The 18,745-nt window shown below is 37.8% G+C and overlaps 1 protein-coding gene across 2 annotated transcripts in view; it reads right to left on the reverse strand.

Annotated features, from left to right (window-relative positions):
* Positions 1 to 149: 149 nt before the first annotated feature.
* Positions 150 to 18,745, reverse strand: part of LOC139721532 (SPATS2-like protein) — a 56,976-nt gene continuing 38,380 nt past the window's right edge. For both annotated transcript variants that reach the window (XM_071632858.1, XM_071632850.1), the window contains exons 4-11: positions 9,902 to 9,954; positions 7,289 to 7,454; positions 5,588 to 5,950; positions 4,889 to 5,044; positions 4,072 to 4,256; positions 2,873 to 2,992; positions 1,618 to 1,698; positions 150 to 605 (exon numbers count right to left, since the gene is read on the reverse strand). In XM_071632858.1, the coding sequence (XP_071488959.1) occupies positions 318 to 605; positions 1,618 to 1,698; positions 2,873 to 2,992; positions 4,072 to 4,256; positions 4,889 to 5,044; positions 5,588 to 5,950; positions 7,289 to 7,454; positions 9,902 to 9,954 (1,412 nt within the window). In that variant the 3' untranslated portion in view covers positions 150 to 317. The remainder of the gene's footprint in view (positions 606 to 1,617; positions 1,699 to 2,872; positions 2,993 to 4,071; positions 4,257 to 4,888; positions 5,045 to 5,587; positions 5,951 to 7,288; positions 7,455 to 9,901; positions 9,955 to 18,745) is intronic.

Consider the following 18,745-nt stretch of genomic DNA (forward strand, 5'->3'; position numbering starts at 1 on the left):
TAACTGGTACTCTCATTTACACAAAACAGCCCAATATTCAAGTATGTAAATCTTAAGTTTTTGAAGTATTAGTACACCACATTGTGCTGTTTCAGTCACTCACTGTCCCAGTACTACACTCTTTGTACTCTTTGTTTGTTCCTTAATCAGCTCTATTGCACTTGTATCACATACATAATCAGCAGTAAATGCTGACTTTGTGTAAAAGCTCCATTCAAAAATATAGTAGCTAACACTTTGACAGTTCTTCACTCCTTACTACAAAGTTCAAGCTACTGCAAACTTGCAGCTGGATACAACATGCATAGATACAGTAGTCATGAATAAGTTAATAAAAGATATCTGACCTGTGTCAAGGATCGCTGCAGTCTGGCAGCCATCTCTGCCACCTCTGCCTTCATGTCAATCTCACCAGTAGGTGAGCGAGGTGACACAACCTCATGGCTATCACCCTGTACCATGCTACGACTAGACATGGCCCCTGGGTCCTCACTCACTGATGTTGTTCTGGAAACAGTGTTGATGCTAGACAGAGATGAGACAGACGGCCTGCGAGTCGTATAGTGATGGTGGACAGGAACAACTTCACCAAACGTTTTGATTTGCTGCATAACAAGAAGAAGAAAATGCAATCCACATTATCTAATGGGACAAGCTAAATGCCTCAAAATTTAGGTTCCAATCATGACAGAAGAGGATAAGCTACTAAAGGATATCTTCTTTATCACTTCAGAGGAGTACAAGCACATCATCTTGGGCAATAAAACTCAGATAAGCTAAGAATATTACATGTAATCAACTACTAATACGAAGTTTCCTACATACATTTGATTTTGTTTTGATTGTCCATACATTTCTCATTGCTGGTAGTCAACTTGAAATATGACATGTTCTCCTCATCACCTTTACTAACTTTGCCAATCAGAATGCAATGCTTTGAATCACCCCTCCTACAATAAATCTGAATTTTGTACGTAGACTGGTTTTTTTTAAACCACTTATATATGTAATGAGCAAAGACATACATTGTATATGTATGCATAAAAATACATTTTATGCATAATTAAATATCTTTGTATACACAACCATAACACAAAATGACTTTGAATTTTGCAGACCACTTCCTATTAAAGTAAGATTCCCTCTTTGACCGAAGTTTAAACGCGGCTGGTTAACCAGTTCCTTACGCAATTCTCTGAGTGCCTTTAATGCCCCAAACGAGATTCTTTTTGCCCGTCGACAGAGAGGCGGACAGGTTGGTAATCCACCTGTGTGAAGGCATTCAAGCAGTACATTGTATCCCCCTTTCCATGGTCAACTATATGTGCCAGCGAACAATGGAAATATCGATCGGGTGCGAGGTATGAATAGAGCGCGCGCTGACGAGCTCACAGAATCTTTTGTTCTACACAAAACCAGGCACCTGAATGGGGTGACTGGGGTCAGCGAACACAGAAATCTAACTGATCTCAGCCTAGATCACTATGTACAGTGTACATATTCGTACAAGTATACCAGGTTCCCGTAAGGAACGGAATTATTGCCTTAAGTATACAAACTTTGTTTGTTTTGTTTTTTTCTAAAAAATACAAATGATATTGAAAGATGAATACAAACCTCAATCAACTGATCTGGGTTCCACGTATACCTCAAGGTTTTTCCTATCTCCTCATCAACTTTACGGTCAGACACAAATTGCTGTTCAGAGACATAAAAGTGCAGAGAGTGGAAATAAAGTAAAACATGGAAAAGAACAATTCAATCTCATGCATAAAAATATTGTTATGAAAGGCAAAGATGACCCCCATTACTATCATTCCCACTTGTTACATCAAATACAAACTCAATTCAGCAAGTCTACATGAATACAAATCATGTTACACGCAGACCCTAACAACAACAAACCCAAAACACACATTGGCAGAAAAGTTCTTAGCATTTTCTTATTTGCTGACCTCTTGTTTTCATCAGCTTCTATTTGGGAATATACAGTGTACATCATATAGGGAGGTAAAAGAGGATGCTAAAAGCAAGTTTTTCTTGATTGTGTCTAGATATCCACCTGTGCCAACTCACCAGGAAATCCTCATAACTAACATACTGCAGTCAACTATTAAATACATGACACTTCTTACAATCAATGACAAATGAAAATATGAACAGGCACCAATCTTGGTGTAAGCTCTTATTACACATCTATTCTAGAAAAACAAGAAGGCTACATGACTGCACCACGGAACTCCGGGTAGCACTTTCCAAACACTGATTAGACACAATGTTTAGATTAACTGTGCTAAAAAAAGGGGAAGGGGTAAATCAAAGGGAAGAATGGTAGAAGTTTCAACAAAATGGAAGTGAAGTTAAAGTAAGATATGAAAAGACAAAGTTTTCTTAAAACAGTGATATCATTAACAACAACACAGAAATAAGATGAAATGATGTCTGCCTACACACATACCAACCTGACTCATACACAAACCCATACTAAATTTCCCTCTTTGACATTAAATCAAAAAGAAGAGTTAGTGTCATTCGTATTGGATTTTGTTCCGATAAGCTGTTACATATTTTTTGATCTAACATCCATTCTAACGAAACTGTTTGCCAGACTTCATTCTTTTTCTTACAGTCTTCTCAAACATGGAGCAGAAATTGCACTTAAACTCATCAATAACACAAAATAGATTAAAAAATAACATTTGAAATGTACATACACTTAACATACTGTGAGTGCATTTCTTACACTGACACCAGACACTAACATATGACACTAACACCAGATCTTGATGAGTCGGTTCAGGTTTCTATACCACTAGACACTAATATATGACATTAACACCAGATCCCAATGAGTCAGTTCACGTTTCTATACCTTAATCTCTGCTCTGAGCTCCATCAGCTGGTCTTCAGACATGGCTGCTGCTCTCAAAGTCTTCTTCTGCAACTCTCTGGCTTGCTCCTCCCTTCCTTCAAGCATCTCTGTTGTCTCTTGCTGCAGAGAAATTACCCACAATTCCACACAATAAAGACAATAGTCACAAACGTTTCCTTAATATCTCTCATTAATTAGCTTGCATGGAAGTTTCTCAAAAGTTTCACAAAGCCTCTTCTCTCTCACATGTCCTATTTCAGCAATCATCTTGTCCATAGTGTAAGCTCCAGTGTTTTGATTAATTCTGTTCAAATCTTACTCAAGAGGACCTTGAAGGCATAATTTACCATTTGCAGATGAAACAAAAGCCCAGCATTAGTGCTTCAAGATAGTTCTAAAAGGCAGTTAGGGATAGAAACAACCAATGTAAAAATTTTAACCAGTATAATCGATGTTAAGTATTGTTAAATACACAAAATGTGAACAATAGTTATAATAAAAACTGTCTCTAGACTAAACCGTCTAGTTATGGTTTAATGAGAAAAATAGTGATATCTCCTTGTATCTTAGGCTTTCTTGCAAAATATCTATATGGTAGGGTGTCTTGTGATACACCTGACTTACACATCGTATGCATCAAAAGTGATATCTTGAACATTTTTAATATCACCGCTCCCAAAGGTAAACAGAACCTAAGAGGTCCTTACTGAGCAGCAAACTTGCAATGTGTGCCACCTGCAACAATTTTACTATAAAGAAATGCATGAAATGGCCTTCAAATAGTATTCTGTAGTAATATACTATAAAGTAGCCTGCATGAAGACACATAAGCAAGCTGTAAGATATTGGATATACTTTAGAAATATGTGACTGGTGCTCCAGGTTAGGTTCTATTAAATCTTCAGGGAAATTTCAAAATAACTTACACTTTAGATTATTTCTATTGATGAATAAAAACTAAAAAAGTCGATCAATCATTTTTTCAATATTTATGTAAAAAAGGACTATCAAAACACAACCATGTCAGATGAAAATACAAAATGCTACAAAAAAAATTTAATGTGTATAATGCCTTAACCTGTATTTGCTTTTCTCCCCAAAAGAAGTCCCTAGTCCAAAGGATCACTCAAACCTTTGTATACAGCAGTGAAAACTATAATAATATATTTTTTTTTTAAATGATGGGTCAACATCCTCACCTTCACAGCAAGAAAGCTGTTTGTGACATCAAGCCGCCTCTCTGTTAAGAAGCGTAAGATCTCATCAAAAGACTTGGCTATACTCTTTTCTGACTGCTCCAGCTTCTCCTTCAACAAGTTTTTATGGCGTGTTAAGGCTGCTGATGTTCTGTGCAGGTCTTTAGATGATTTTTCTAGTACTGCGCCTGTGTTACAAGACATTGCAAATTACAAAAGGTTTCATTTTCATCTAAAAATTTGTACATTGTCTACACAGAACAATAAAGAATCAAAGTTGCTTGCATAGATTTGATGTTCGTTTCGTCTTAATGGATATGATGCTGACTAAGCTTTTCAAGATTAAATGTGGATTGTTGATACCACACGGTTTGCATACTTACCAATGAAAAAAACAATAAAAAGAGAACATTTGTGACGGCATATTACAAAAACTGAACTACCCTACAACAAAGCATCAAAACAAAAAGAAGGCATAGATAGCCATGTCCAATTCTATTTCACCTCAGCCTTCGACCTTGGTAAAACAAATGGCACTGCACTTTGACTAATTATGCATTTGTTGTGCAGATGATCTATTATAGTGCATTCAAAATCATGTACCATTCATATAATAATGCTCCATGCAATGTAACAATGACTTTGTACCATTGTTGTACAAGTTAATGGAATCAATGTTACACATACATACACTGTATTATTCACACTACCAAATGGTGCATTATCTGTCATACACCTATTTTAGATGACAAGCAAACACAACGAAAAAACACACCAGTTAGTAGCTTTGGAGTAGGCTTACTAGTTTATTTGTTCTCACCTAGTTTCTTGGCTTTGACAGTGTCATGTACATAAGGCAGAGTGACCTCAGCTGGGACATGAAGCTTGTCTGTTGGATGAGAAGAGCTTAACCTTTCCTCTGAGGTCGCTTGAAACTTGCCCCTTGAACCTCGGTCTCTTTCATCACTTCTTGCAGCTAGTGGATGAAGAGGCAAAAGAAGGTAAGCTATCAACATTCCACAAGTATCTTATGTCTCGAAAATGACAATATATGCTTTGTGTATTGAAATTTGTGTACCTCAACTGCTATGTTATTCAAATTCTAAATCCCTAATTACTTTTGTTTTTTGATACGGTAACATCACAGAAATGTCGAACCAATCAGTGAAAGTATAAAAAGGCTCAGTTCACATTTTGTGACATAATACACCATCTTTCCTCCCTTCAGCAGTGTGTGCTGTATAAATAAATGTACTTTATACACCATGGTATTTAGTGAGTCTATTTCCAACAATTTTGTGAACATACAGTACAGTTCTGCATGGAGAAATGTATAAGTGCATGTCACATTTATGCAGGGATCAGAGTCAATATTTTTGTGTGTTTTTAAGTTCACAAATAGCACCTGAGTCACGAAACTGACATAAATATAAACTCTACAAAATATTTGGTGTATACAGTAATGACGGACATGCTCTGGTAAAAGTTGAATGTGTAAAATAGTGATTCTGTCTCTTACATGATTCTGACTGTGCCTGGTTGGTGCTAGCACTAGGCTGGTGTTTGCCATCACCGACCCTGTCTTCTCTGGGGTAAGATTTACGATTGTGATCCTCTCTCCTGCCCTGTGGGTACTGTCTTGGCTGGGACTGCTGTGGTCTGTCCCGGGAATACTGAGGTCTCTCGCGGGACTGTTGTGGTTTATCTCGGGACTGCTGTGGTCTGTCTCGTGATTGTTGTGGTCTATCGCGGTACTGTTGTGGTCTCTCCCGGTACTGCTGGGGCCTGTCCCGGAACTGTTGGGGTCTGTCCCTGCCTGATTTGTTGGAATGGCTGTCAGAGGGCGTGGCATTGCCATTGCTACCAACTTGAGACACTGTACCTGTCGAGGTAAAATGGCAAGAAAAAAAAATAAAATAAATAATAATATCAAATTTAATAAATGAGAGAGAGAGAAAGAAAGGAAGGAAAGGAGAAAAAAGAGACACTGGAACACAGATCGCAGACAATAAAACACAGACAGACAATCAGTATGATGAGTAGTACAGATGAGATGCATTTATTTGGAAAAAAAAAAAAGAGAACTGAATTGAAGGAATGGTTCTTTTACACCTTTCAAAAGATCTAAAGAGGGGAGGGGCACCTATAAAATGAGCCAGTGTTTTAATGTACCTTTCTGTTCAACAACAATCTTTTATAAGTATTATTCTTCCACAGAGCTTACAAAACTACATGTATTTGTTTTTCAAGGAAGCTACCATTCCCTGAATTCTTCAGAAGCCTGATGCACCTTGAAAAGCATGGCAGGGCTTCAAACTGTCCATCATCTGCTATGGTTCAGGATGGATTCCAACTTTAATATCAATATCACAAGTTAGATTCATTTTGGAAGATAACTGCCTATTGCATAAATCTTTGGATACCAGAAAACTCTTACTGGCCAAAAGAATCTTCCTATCTGAGAGTAATAAAGTTTTCTTTCTTTATGATTTGTAGTATTGATACTTCATGAACCCTCCACAATCATGACAAGGTCATACACATTTGTATGGCTTCTTCTTGACCACACTTTGTACGAGTGGAGAAGATCTCTCCCCAATGAAGGTCATACAGAAAATTATGTGCAATTTGCAAAGGGTCACTGCATGATCATGTTTCAAGCTTGCAGCATTCAACTTTATTATGATGCATGGTTCAAGAGAATAAACATTCCTTTATGATATATGCTGAGACAACACTACCTAAGAGATAAATCGTATAAAGCTGACAACACTACACATCATTACTATCTTCTCTCACAGATTTGCCTCATTGACACCCAGGACAACATTAAAATGCAAAAATAGTGGTGATAAAGCTATGATGAGTAATTATGCACTAATTGATCTTTGAAGCTTAAGCGTCATGCTATTGAATACAAAGAAACTTCATCTTATTTTCTTTGGTCATCATCTAGCCTATGAAAACTTGCTCCACTTTTTTGGAATACAGGTAATGTTTCACACACATCTGGCAAGAAATAAAACTAAAATACACTGGCTTTGGAGTTGAATTGGCCATGAAGCCATGAAGGTCTTAGTTTCAAGAAAGCAGACAGACAGTTAATCACATTCTATCTAGTTTTAAAATGCATCTTACAACATCAGCAACGTAAAAGAAAAAGTCGGGATAGAGTGAAAAGAAGGTATGATACTGTCTAGGGCATTTCAGTCGTTGTCACCTGCATTGCTTGTACTTGAGCCAGTCCCAACCTCGCCTACATCACTCCCCTTCTCCTGGAGGGGTACACTTGGGGGTAGGGATCCCTGGGGTGGGGCAGCCTGGCTGTCAGCTCCTTCCCCTGTCTGCTGAGCTTTCCTCTTCTTCTTGTTCCTCCTGCTGGCAGACTGGAGGGAAGATAAGTACACTGTTGTATGAGCCTTTATCAAACACATCATGGTCAATTGTGATAGAATGATAGAACTTCATCTCACTCCAGGCCATCCAATGGAATGACAAATGGAAACAATGAATCTTAGCTATGAAAAATGGGTGCATGACTATTATCTTAAACTTCAGCTGTCTATTCAAAAAGCACTTCATTGTTAAACAATATTGTATTGCCTGGGTAGAAGAGCATTTAAACAGGATTGCTATGTGAAGACCAGTTTAATGAACCCTTCACTCTCACAACTTGCAGACAGGCAAAACTCAGTACCCTAACTCACAGCCTGTAGACATATAAACTCAGTACCCCCTACACCGTAACTCACAGCCTGTAGACAGATACGTAAACTCAGTACCCCTTAATCTCACAGCCTGCACACAGAGAAAACTAAGTACCCCCCCCCCCACACACCTACACACACACACACACACACACACACACACACACACACACACACACCTACACTTCACTACCTTCACCACAACTAATCAGACTAAAAAAAAAAAAAAATGCTTCCATCTGCATTGTACAGAACACACTGTAATCTATTTTTACTCTGTGAAATGGCTTCAGCATTGAAATTCATATACAAGAAGACAATGATCACAATGTCATCACACAAGGATAGACCTTCATCATGAATATCATTGTATAACTTTTATTCCAGGTGTGAACCATGCAAAAACACACTGTATGCATGTACACTAAACCCAATACCACATGACATCTCCCCTTATTACAATGAATCTTTACAATAAAGGAAATGATACATTTGTAGATGAGCAACAATACTGCTGCACACATCCCATAGAGATGCCACTGATTATCAATATGTTCAAAAAGAACATGGTCCTTCATACATCTTGATTAGAGCCCATTGATCTTGATCACTGATCAAGAATTGATCTTCGTAGCATATTCTAGGCCAGGTAACATGGAAATTAATTGAATGGCTTTCCTTAGATCCTGATAAAGAAATGCATTTACCTACAGACAACCTGAGAAAAAAAAAAAAAAAAAAGGTCCCAGGCATCGTTCAGGATGGGAGGGCAGAGGCATCAAAAGTACACATGACACCAACAAGTGATGCTATCCTTGAGACAAGTTGTAGCCGCAATGACCCTGACTTTCAGGACAGGTTTGGAGTGATCTCTGAATATCTGGTAGCTAAACTTATCGCAGGAAGCAGACTGTAGACACTACCTTGGTTGGGATTCTACACACTAAAATATAATTCTAAATATCATTTTCACTTTAACTGTCAACTCCTATCCACTTCTTCTCTGCCAGAAAACCAGGCCAACTTTTTAAGGTGTACACAAAAGTCAAGGTTGCTCCTCATCTCTACATTAACAAGCTTCCTGTGACAGCAACCAGCCATACAGGTACACTGTACATTGTATTTGATAGTATATACTGCCATACAATATTTGCTCCATACTTTATCTGCTAGTTTGCATTCCTGAACTGTTTATACAGACATTAAGTTTATTTCCTTGCTCACCTGTTGTGCAATTTAGTTTCATTAAGTATTTTAGGCAAAAAAGAATTAAAAGCATACACTTTATTGTGATGGCAAGTGTCTATCTTTTGAACCTGTTCAATCAAGTTTGTGTAGATCTGAATATGTGATCCACAATCCAATGCACCATCCTCATTATTATAAAGATATCAATTTAAGTTAAAGGGTTCTGTATCATTCAACACAATTTATGAAGAGTTCAAAGAGCATAGAGAACCACAACGTACAAAAACATTAATACACAAACATGCATACAACCCAAACAAAAACACACACATTTTCACCACACACATTCTCTCTCCCTCTCTTTCTGTCTCTCTAGCTGCCTATCTCACACACACACACACACACACACACACACACACACACACAAAACAGAGATACACATTACAGAATACCTCATGTACACGGGAAAAACACATTGTAAAAACACAGATGTAGGTACCATGCACTGACATCCTCTGGTTAAAGATGAAATTACCAATGCCAAGGTGACAGGAAAAGTACTATTTTCAATCACAGAGGAATTCATGATTTCACTAGAGGCTCAAAAAGTGCATGATAAAATATGTTTTTTACCAAAAATCATCATGTTTCTACTTATCTGAATGTTCCTATAGTTTTGTTGTTTATTGCAGCTGCACCACACTCAGATGTGATTATGCATAGGGGTCTATGAGGCGACACTGATAGCACTTTACACACACATGATGAATACATCATGTACATGACATCACTGTATAGCATAATCAGCATTTTGTCTTTCACATAGCAGTGCTATGATCAACTACAAGGTGCTACGTAGACCAATCAGCGAATAGGACTTCACTGAATAAGGATATAATACCAAATACAGCACTGAGGAGATTACCATGCTCTCTTACCTTTCCTTTCTTCCCAAGTGACTGCCATTCATTCAGCACTGTTTTGGCTCCATCTGTAAGATAAATATGACAACATTTAAATTATCCAGGACTTTATTCTTCCCATTTCAAGAGCTCATTTCATGAAAAAAAAAAAAAAAAATGAACAATTATGATTCTTTGGTTGGATTAAATGCAGAAAATCATCAAGAATATATATGCAAAGCAATTCCACTGCATACTGCGTATGTACAATGTATGGCTCATTGTTTTTATACAACGGTGCAAAATTGAAAGGCTCTGTTCAAAAATGTTTTTGAACAAAATTGAAGAAAAAACAAAACAAAACAAAACAAATCTGAACTGCATGGTCATACATACCTCCAGAATCAAAATATTGTGTAAATATGAAGCTATGAAATAACTGGGTCGATTAAACACCAAAGGCTTTGGGGAAAAAAATGACACTGAAAAGCTGTGAGTGATCAGATACACTGTCGGGTACCATTGTACACAATATAAAGTATTCAATATTGCCTACAGAAAATCATGTTCAAGAATGAACCATGAACTCTCACCTAGCATTATAGCATTTGTGAATGTAAATCTCTCAATTCTAACAGCATGATTCTCCAAACTTTTGTTGGGTTTTATTGAAATCGAACATCATACAAGACAGCAACAAAGTTCAGCACATTTCTGAAATTGATCCACCAAAATTTTTATCAGCGTCTTTCAGCAAAACCCTCAGCATGAACTTTGAATGCAAACAATATGAAATTCCCAAACATGCATACAATTTGGAGTAGTCACTAAATAACCTGAAAGGTTAAAAGTCCATTGTGATAGTTCTCTGGAAAATAATCCATAAATACAGTGCTGGGTGTTACACACATGTAGGGGTGCCTATATTGAAGAAAATGTACCAATTATTTTAAGAAATGATTTAATGGAAGCCACCACAAAACAACTCTGAACATGTAAAGGCAAGATAAAGGCAAGAGCGACTTCACAGAAGTGCCCACACACACCGTATTGATTCTGATACTGTACAATGTAAAACATAACATTTTAGCGGCATGAAATTTTGGGGCCAACGGCCTTTTCATGGCATGACATTTTCGCAAAGTGCCTCTGGCATAGTGTAGATATGAGCCTTAGCATGCATCTTAATTTTGTGAATCTTGGCTCTCCCGAAATTTGCAAAATTAAATTGCACGCGAACATTCTTCATTTTACAGTACCAGGGTGGTCCACGAGGGGTTTTAGCATGTCGCTGCAACATGCTAAAATTCTTGTGCAACATCCTAAAAAGCCAGCAACATGCTATGCAACATCCTCAAGAATTTGCAACAAGCTCAAAGTAAAAGTATTCAAAAATGTGCAAAACATGTGCATAACATAAGAAACATCAAACTACCAGGTACTTTAGATATTTGTGTGCAAAACATGAGAGAGAACAATGAATGTAAGCAGCACAAAGAGAGATAAGCAGCAAAATATTGCGTACTATGTACTCATCGTGTGCGCTCTGCGCATATTCAATTTCTGCAATATTCTCAGATTCTGAGCTTGCAACATGCTAAAATTTCAAGTTGTGGACCACCCTGAGTACAATGTATGCATCATGTGTATCACGTACGCATTGTATGCACAGTGAACACTGTGTACATGTACGTATAAACTGAACATTGTACACATGATAGTTTAATAGCCAGTTTTTACCAACATGCAGTTGACTGACAAATCCAACACGGTGCTCACCTGTTAAAACAGTAACCGCTTTAGCGGGAACCCCGCTTAGGTGCAATGAAACTTGATGTAACAAATTTTGTATGCGTTATCGGACAATTTCTGGCTGAAACACCTCCATTGCCCTTTGTCAATGTTTTAAAATAAGAAGTAAATCCTTTGTATAATTTCAAGGATTTCATTACCATACCAGAAGGATTATTTTCGAACCTATTCCCGATACACCACGTCGATGGTACATTGTATGAACACTGTAGGTCAAAACATTTGCCATTAGGCCTACGCAGGAAGTACTATAAAACATAATATATTCGCGGCATGAAATTTTTGCAAATTGGAGCCGACAGCCTTTTTCGTGGCATGAAATTTTCATGAATTGCTACTGGCATTCAATGCATGTAGTGTAGACAAAAGCTTTCGCGTGCATTTTAATTTCGCGAATTTTGGCGCTCGCAAAATTCGCGAAATTAAAATGCACGCGAAAATTCCTCGTTTTACAGTAATGCAGGCGTTTACTTCGAGAGTCATCAGCTTCATCTCCTGATGGAGAGTTACCTTCCCCATGTGTGGCCCATTCTCTCCTTGTTCGTGCACAGTAGGCCCTATGCATGTGTGTGTGTGTGTGTGTGTGTGTGTGTGTGTGTGTGTGTGTGTAGCAGACAGCGTAAGAAGGCATGAAAATGAGTGGATACATTGTATGTGTTTGTCGCAAACGTGCAATCACTGTCGTCACATAATGTGCATGATGTTAACATGTCAAAGTTAGCAATGCTGCATCTTTTTCAGCATACGGGTAGTTAGTCTTTATCGTGACCTGAAAATGTACTGTGAAGTCTAAAAAGGTTAATGTAAAAGTGGAAATTTTCGCAGTGTTGAAATTTACGCGCACTTCGCGCAACCAGAAACTAGCGTGAAAATAAAAGCACGCAAATAGTTTTGCTTGCCATATGTTCCTGTGCGTGATGTCTCGATTCCACAATGTTATGCAGTGTTATACAGTGTTTAACATCACAATGTTTGTCACAGTTTGGTGATTTCATATCAATATGGGCTGTGAAATGATGTCCTGTCCCTTTAATAGTGAACTCCAATAGCAAAAGGGATACACCTGTGACTTGATGACATTGATACACATTTGTACGTACAGTACTGTATATGCCCATAGCATGTTTGAAATGACCGGCATGCTGGATTCATGGCCTTTCTCACTAAACTCAATGGCCCGAATTCACAAAGGTGGTACAATTGAAACCATGATTTAAACCATGGACAAAAACCATGGAGCACCGCGTGTTGCCGCGTGTTGCACAGAATAATTCGTTAACGAATTCTGTCATTTTGTAGACAAAATGATTATTTTGTAATTAAAGGACAAGTTCACCTTCATAAACATAAGGATTGAGAGAATGTAGCAATATTAGTAGAACACATCAGTGAAAGTTTGAGGAAAATCAGACAATCCGTTCAAAAGTTATGAATTTTTGAAGTTTTTGTGCAGTACCCGCTGGATGAGAAGACTACTGCAGTGTATGAATAACTTAGATGTCACATGCGTACAACAATATAAGGAAAATATAAAGAGAATTTCACAAAATTCCATCTTTTGAAAAAAGTACACATTCCCCTTACTCGTTACCGATAAATGTTATGGGTAATATTATTCCCCCTGCCTTTAGAAAGAGGCAAGTCAATTGCTCTTTTATTATGCGAAAAAAGTGAAAATATGTTGAATTTTCTTTTATATTTTCTTTATACTGTTGTACGCATATGACTCACAAGCTGTAGTAGTCTCCTCATCCAGCGGTTCCAACACAAAAATTTTAAAAATTCATAACTTTTGCATCGATTGTCCAATTTTCCTCAAACTTTCACTGATGTGTTCTACTAATATTGTTGCATTTTCTCAATCCTTATGTTTATGAAGGTGAACTTGTCCTTTAAATGGCCATTTTGTCAACGAAATGGCTGATTTCATAACGAAATATTCCGTGCAACACTTGGCGCTCCATGGTTTTTGTCCATGGATGGTTTAAACCATGGTTTCAATTGTACCACCTTCGTGAATTCGGGCCAATGAGTGTCATAGCATTCAAATGCCCACAATCATTGACTTATACAGTATGTGTGAAATATGAATTGCCACTGAAGAACGTAAATGTTGTATTTTTTTTTCTTTATTTATTTTCAAATCTACACTAGCACCACAGCAGGTTAATGTACCAGGTACTAGAGTATGTACAATGAATGGATTGCATGTTTACTATCTTTACACTGGTGTAACTTGCATTTAAAGCATGGGTAGTGCCAAACGTACTGAATTACCGCACTCTCCATACTCCTGCAAAAACTTGCCGCACATGCTCTGTCCATGCCTGTTGTATCAAGAAGACAAATATGTACTGTTGTGTGCTACATATGTTTCAGTGTTCTGCTGTGGTGAATACTGTCTACTACTTTGGATTTTCTAAGTCCTACTAGTTTGGCTTCTCTTTGAATAATTCGGCTTTATTCTTGTTTTTACGGATGATTCTTCTCGCATACCATATTTCATCTCTCCACTCCCCAGTACCAAGTTGGGGTCATTGGAATTAACCCGTTGAAGACGAGTCATGAGTACACTCGGGCAGGTGTCTACGGGAAATACATGTTGTAGCAAAATCAGCCCGTCCTCAGTGGGTCAAACTTTATTACCTGTTGAGGACAAGCTGATTTTGTTGATAAGCATTTACCGTAGACACTTGCCCGAGTACTTAGAGACTTTTCATCAACAGGTCGATATTCTCATATTGACTCAAGTACACTGTACATTGTACATGAATTGATCCTGTACAAGCCAAGAGTCAATCAGCAAAACTTGAAACACATGGTGGCTTAAGATGGAAGTTCAGTGTATAAAAAGTACTGTATATGTACAAGTCGTATAGATCTCTGAAACTGTGTCAATACAAAAGGTGAATTGTGTGTTTGTATGTACACATAGGCATCCTGTCTCCATACACTGTTTATTTCCATATTTTCATTTCAATTGTCATTGTGAGGTCAACTCAACTCTTACGTATCTCATCTGCTTAACAAATATATCATATGCATGCAATTTTAACGAACTTTCCATTCCATGACTGAGCTAGCACTTTTTTGTTGGTGACTGGTAATGAGATTAACCCACAAATCAAGCCCTTGTAAAGATCAAGAGCAATTATCTCTGACTAGATTGAACAAACAAACAGAACAATAGCAATTATAGGGAGTTTGCCACCTGATTGGACTTTGTCCTGCTGACTTGCATACAATGACAGTCGAAGCTACATTGTACTAACATGTGATGTGGTCGTCAATGTGGATGAAACCACACAGACAGGATATGAATCTCCACCAATGATGGACATGGTATCTGATCACCACCTGTATCATCCTTCACATCTTGTATACCAATAAAATTACTCTTCATACATGTAGAGCTCTTCAAAGTGATGAGTGCTATTTTAAAATGTACACCACTATAAAATCTCAGTGTAGTTTCTGTGTAAGATTGATGTCCTATTTTAAGATCAGTTTCATACAAGTTGTATACATTTACTTGACGTAAATACACTTGTACATTCCACCAAGAATGCAGCAAATTAAAGAGTGAGAGAGAATGCAGTTAATGATAAAATGTGGTGCTAATAATTAGAATCATGCTGAAGAAAAATCAAACCTCCACTTTCACCCTTCTACTTATTTTTCACAGACAGGTTATTAAGTTCCAAACTTATCATAAACCTGTCTATTAAACACCCTGCAGTGCAAAAACTTGAGAAAATTAAAATGTCAAGTGCATGAGGGCAAGTATCACTGTATATTTGATATCAGTAAATGCTCATAATATCTTTAGAGTCTGTAGAAGTTTTGCATTGCAAGTGCACACATGCAGTAGTTATTTTCTTGAGCCCTACCTACAATTGTACGTCTCTGATGCATCATTACTGTTTATTATAAAATGGGTTCAAGAATGTAGCCAATAGGAAGCGCTGAAATGAGTCACGTGTGCTTCCTTTATTCTAGTCCCATTGCACTGCATGTTAAATCCTATTGCCGATCGTCTGTGCGCGCGGCGGCTCCTCTGAATTGCATGCATACGCGCTGTCAATCCTGTAAACAACTTCTAGTTCGGGCTGCCGGCCGGCCGGCCTTTCTTCCCTCGTGCATAACATGTGTGGCGTACGTATACTCTACTAATACGTACACTTTGTACAGTACAGTAGACCAAGCGTTGTGGGACCGGACGCGCACATGGAGTCACTTTGAAGGGCAAATCCAACGATTTAGCAGGTTAATTCTCACGCCGTTTTCAGAGTATGTTGTCTAGTAGGCCTATATGAGGAGTCTATATCAAGTCTTTAAGGTAAAAGGGTGCATATTCTATGTAAAATAAATAAGTTTTCATGCGGGAACTTAAGTGTCCGGAAACCCAACCCCCCATCGGGATTTCCGAGTGCGACGTGCGTAAATGTTTGGGACGAACATCTTCGGACGTCTTGACCCACAAAGGTACATGAAAAACGCTGAAAAATGCTGTTACTAAGTAGTTTTCGAATTTTCGACCCATTTTATAAAACAAATGATGCACAGGATTATTTCGTGGCATTAGTGGAGGCGTAGCTCACTCGGGTATTTACAATGTAGTGCAACATGCACTCGGCTTCGCCTCGTGTATGTTTCACAATTGTACAATGTAAATACCCTCGAGTGCACTACACGCCTACACTAACGCACTCTATCCTGTGCATCATTTGTATATCATTGGGAGCAGTGATTTGAAAAATGTTTGAGATCGGTATACAACTGTAGGCCCTACATGTATCACATTTGATGCATCCACAAAACATCCTGCCATATAAAAATTTTGCAATAAAGCCTAAAATACAAAGAGATATCACTATTTTTCTCAATAAACCATAACTGTATATGTACACGTTTTAGTCAAGAAACATTGCTATCATAACTTTTGTTTACATTTTGTATAATATGATTTACTTACTTAATTATACTGATTCAAAATTTTACATTGGTTGTTTCTAAGATCCCTAACTCACATTAAGGAACTACATTGTATTTGATGCACAAAAGCTGGGTTTTTGTTTCATCTGCAAATGGTAAATGATGCCTTTAAAAGTGGACATTTCTCCAGGTCATCCCCTGAGCTGACTGATTTTGTTAAAAACCAGCCATAAACTGGAAACTGGTTGAGACTGGTGGAGATGGCACTGACGTTCACTGATCCCTAAACTATGCATAGTGACTACACCCATGTTGGACAATAGACATTCACACTGCTACGCTTCAGCAGATTTCAATGGGGGTGGGCCATAGTAAATATGTACATATTGTACATTCACATACCTGCTGGGATAATTCAGTAGTGTGTGATTACAGAGTTTAATACATATGTGTAATTTGATATCTGACAGCAAACACAGGTACAAGAGCATTTACAGTATTGTATACTTAATCGACCACAGTCCCTCACATACACTGTAACACTAAGTTAATAATACAGTACAGGGACTGCCATTAGGATGAAATTAAAACAATCTCTGTTTTATCATCAAACTGTTTCCAAATTATGATAAGATTTTTGTAGATACAGCAAAGAAGAAAATCAATGTTGGTGAGTGCATACTGTTTCAGAAGAAATGTGGTACTGTAACACTTTACTACTGAGAGGCCTACACTGTATTTAAAGGGGATGGCTAGTAACTGATCAGTGGGAATCAGTGGGAATGCTGAGAGATGACTGTTCCAATTCTTGTGGGCTTCATTTCAGAGTACCGGTACATTATATATCTACTGTTGTGTGAAAATTATTTGCTTCAGTATGGTCTCATATTCAAGAAATGTGCAGTTTAATGTTTCCAGGTTAGCGTGCCTGGTCAGTGACGGGGCATTAATCTGCACATTACTTGAATATGAGACCGTTCTCAAGCAAATAATTTTCACACAACAGTAGATAAGATATATAATATACCCTTAAATGAATCCCACAAGGATTGGAACAATCATCCCTCAGCATTCCCACTGATTCCCACTGATCAGTTACTAACCATCCCCTTTAAATGAGAATGAGAATAATAAGAATAATTACCAGGAAACCTTTATATATTTAGAATACACAATTCTATAAGAAATCACTCCCTGGGTCTGACTGGATGAAGACTACAGTAGCTACATTAGCTTCACTGTTGAACCATGTTCTTAGCCGTAAAATACTGCAAAATTTTACATGTCACTAGAGGTACAGAAGAGTGAAAGAATATTGTTCGTTTTAATATTTGTTTTCCCTGCATGGACTGATGTTTGGAGAAACTTTGCACAACAGAATGAGCTACCGTACTTCAGATACAAACCTGTACATTCGTACACAGTCATGTGTAGGTTAATAGTGTAATGCCCACATTATGGGCTTCATGTTGAGTGGTTTGCACAGGCCAATACCAGCCATCACATAAGTGGGAGCACCACTTTTAAAATGGGAGAAAGACTTGTCTCCTGACCCCTCCCGGAAAAGCAGTAACCACTGTATCAGCAAGTGGCTCTCCACAGTCTTCTCTGTCCATATGCAGAACCATGTCTACTACTGGTATGTATGTTAATATACAAGGGGCAAGGGTGCCACCACCTTTAAAACAAATATTTAATGTTAATGAGTGCAATCATTTTGAATATTGTACTCAAGAACATGTAAGTTTAATTGTTCTATTCAACGATGTGAAGCACAGTTGAATAGAATGTTCAGTTAAACTTGCACCAAATGTAATATTCGAACCGTCGCACAAACGATAAAATATTGAATATTAGTTTTAGACAACACTCTACATAGGCCTGGTCTAGACCAAAACAGATCTACAAATGTAGAGCTGTAGGAGGAGGTCCAAGGACGAATAATTAGGCCTAGATCTAGATCTGGCTCAAGGTCTAAAATGGGTGTGCATACAGTGTATGCATCAATGCTTTATGATACATAAAGTTCAGTGTGTCCTGGGATCTATTGCATGGCTGGCTCGCTTGATTTACCGTTCAACAGACATCTGTTGCACTTTAAAGTGTATCTTTGCCCACAAAATTATTTTTGAT

Source organism: Diadema antillarum, unplaced genomic scaffold (genome assembly GCF_040938485.1).
Source record: "Diadema antillarum isolate AM-2024a unplaced genomic scaffold, OU_Dant_1.0 scf00000013, whole genome shotgun sequence".
NCBI lineage: Eukaryota > Metazoa > Echinodermata > Echinoidea > Diadematoida > Diadematidae > Diadema > Diadema antillarum.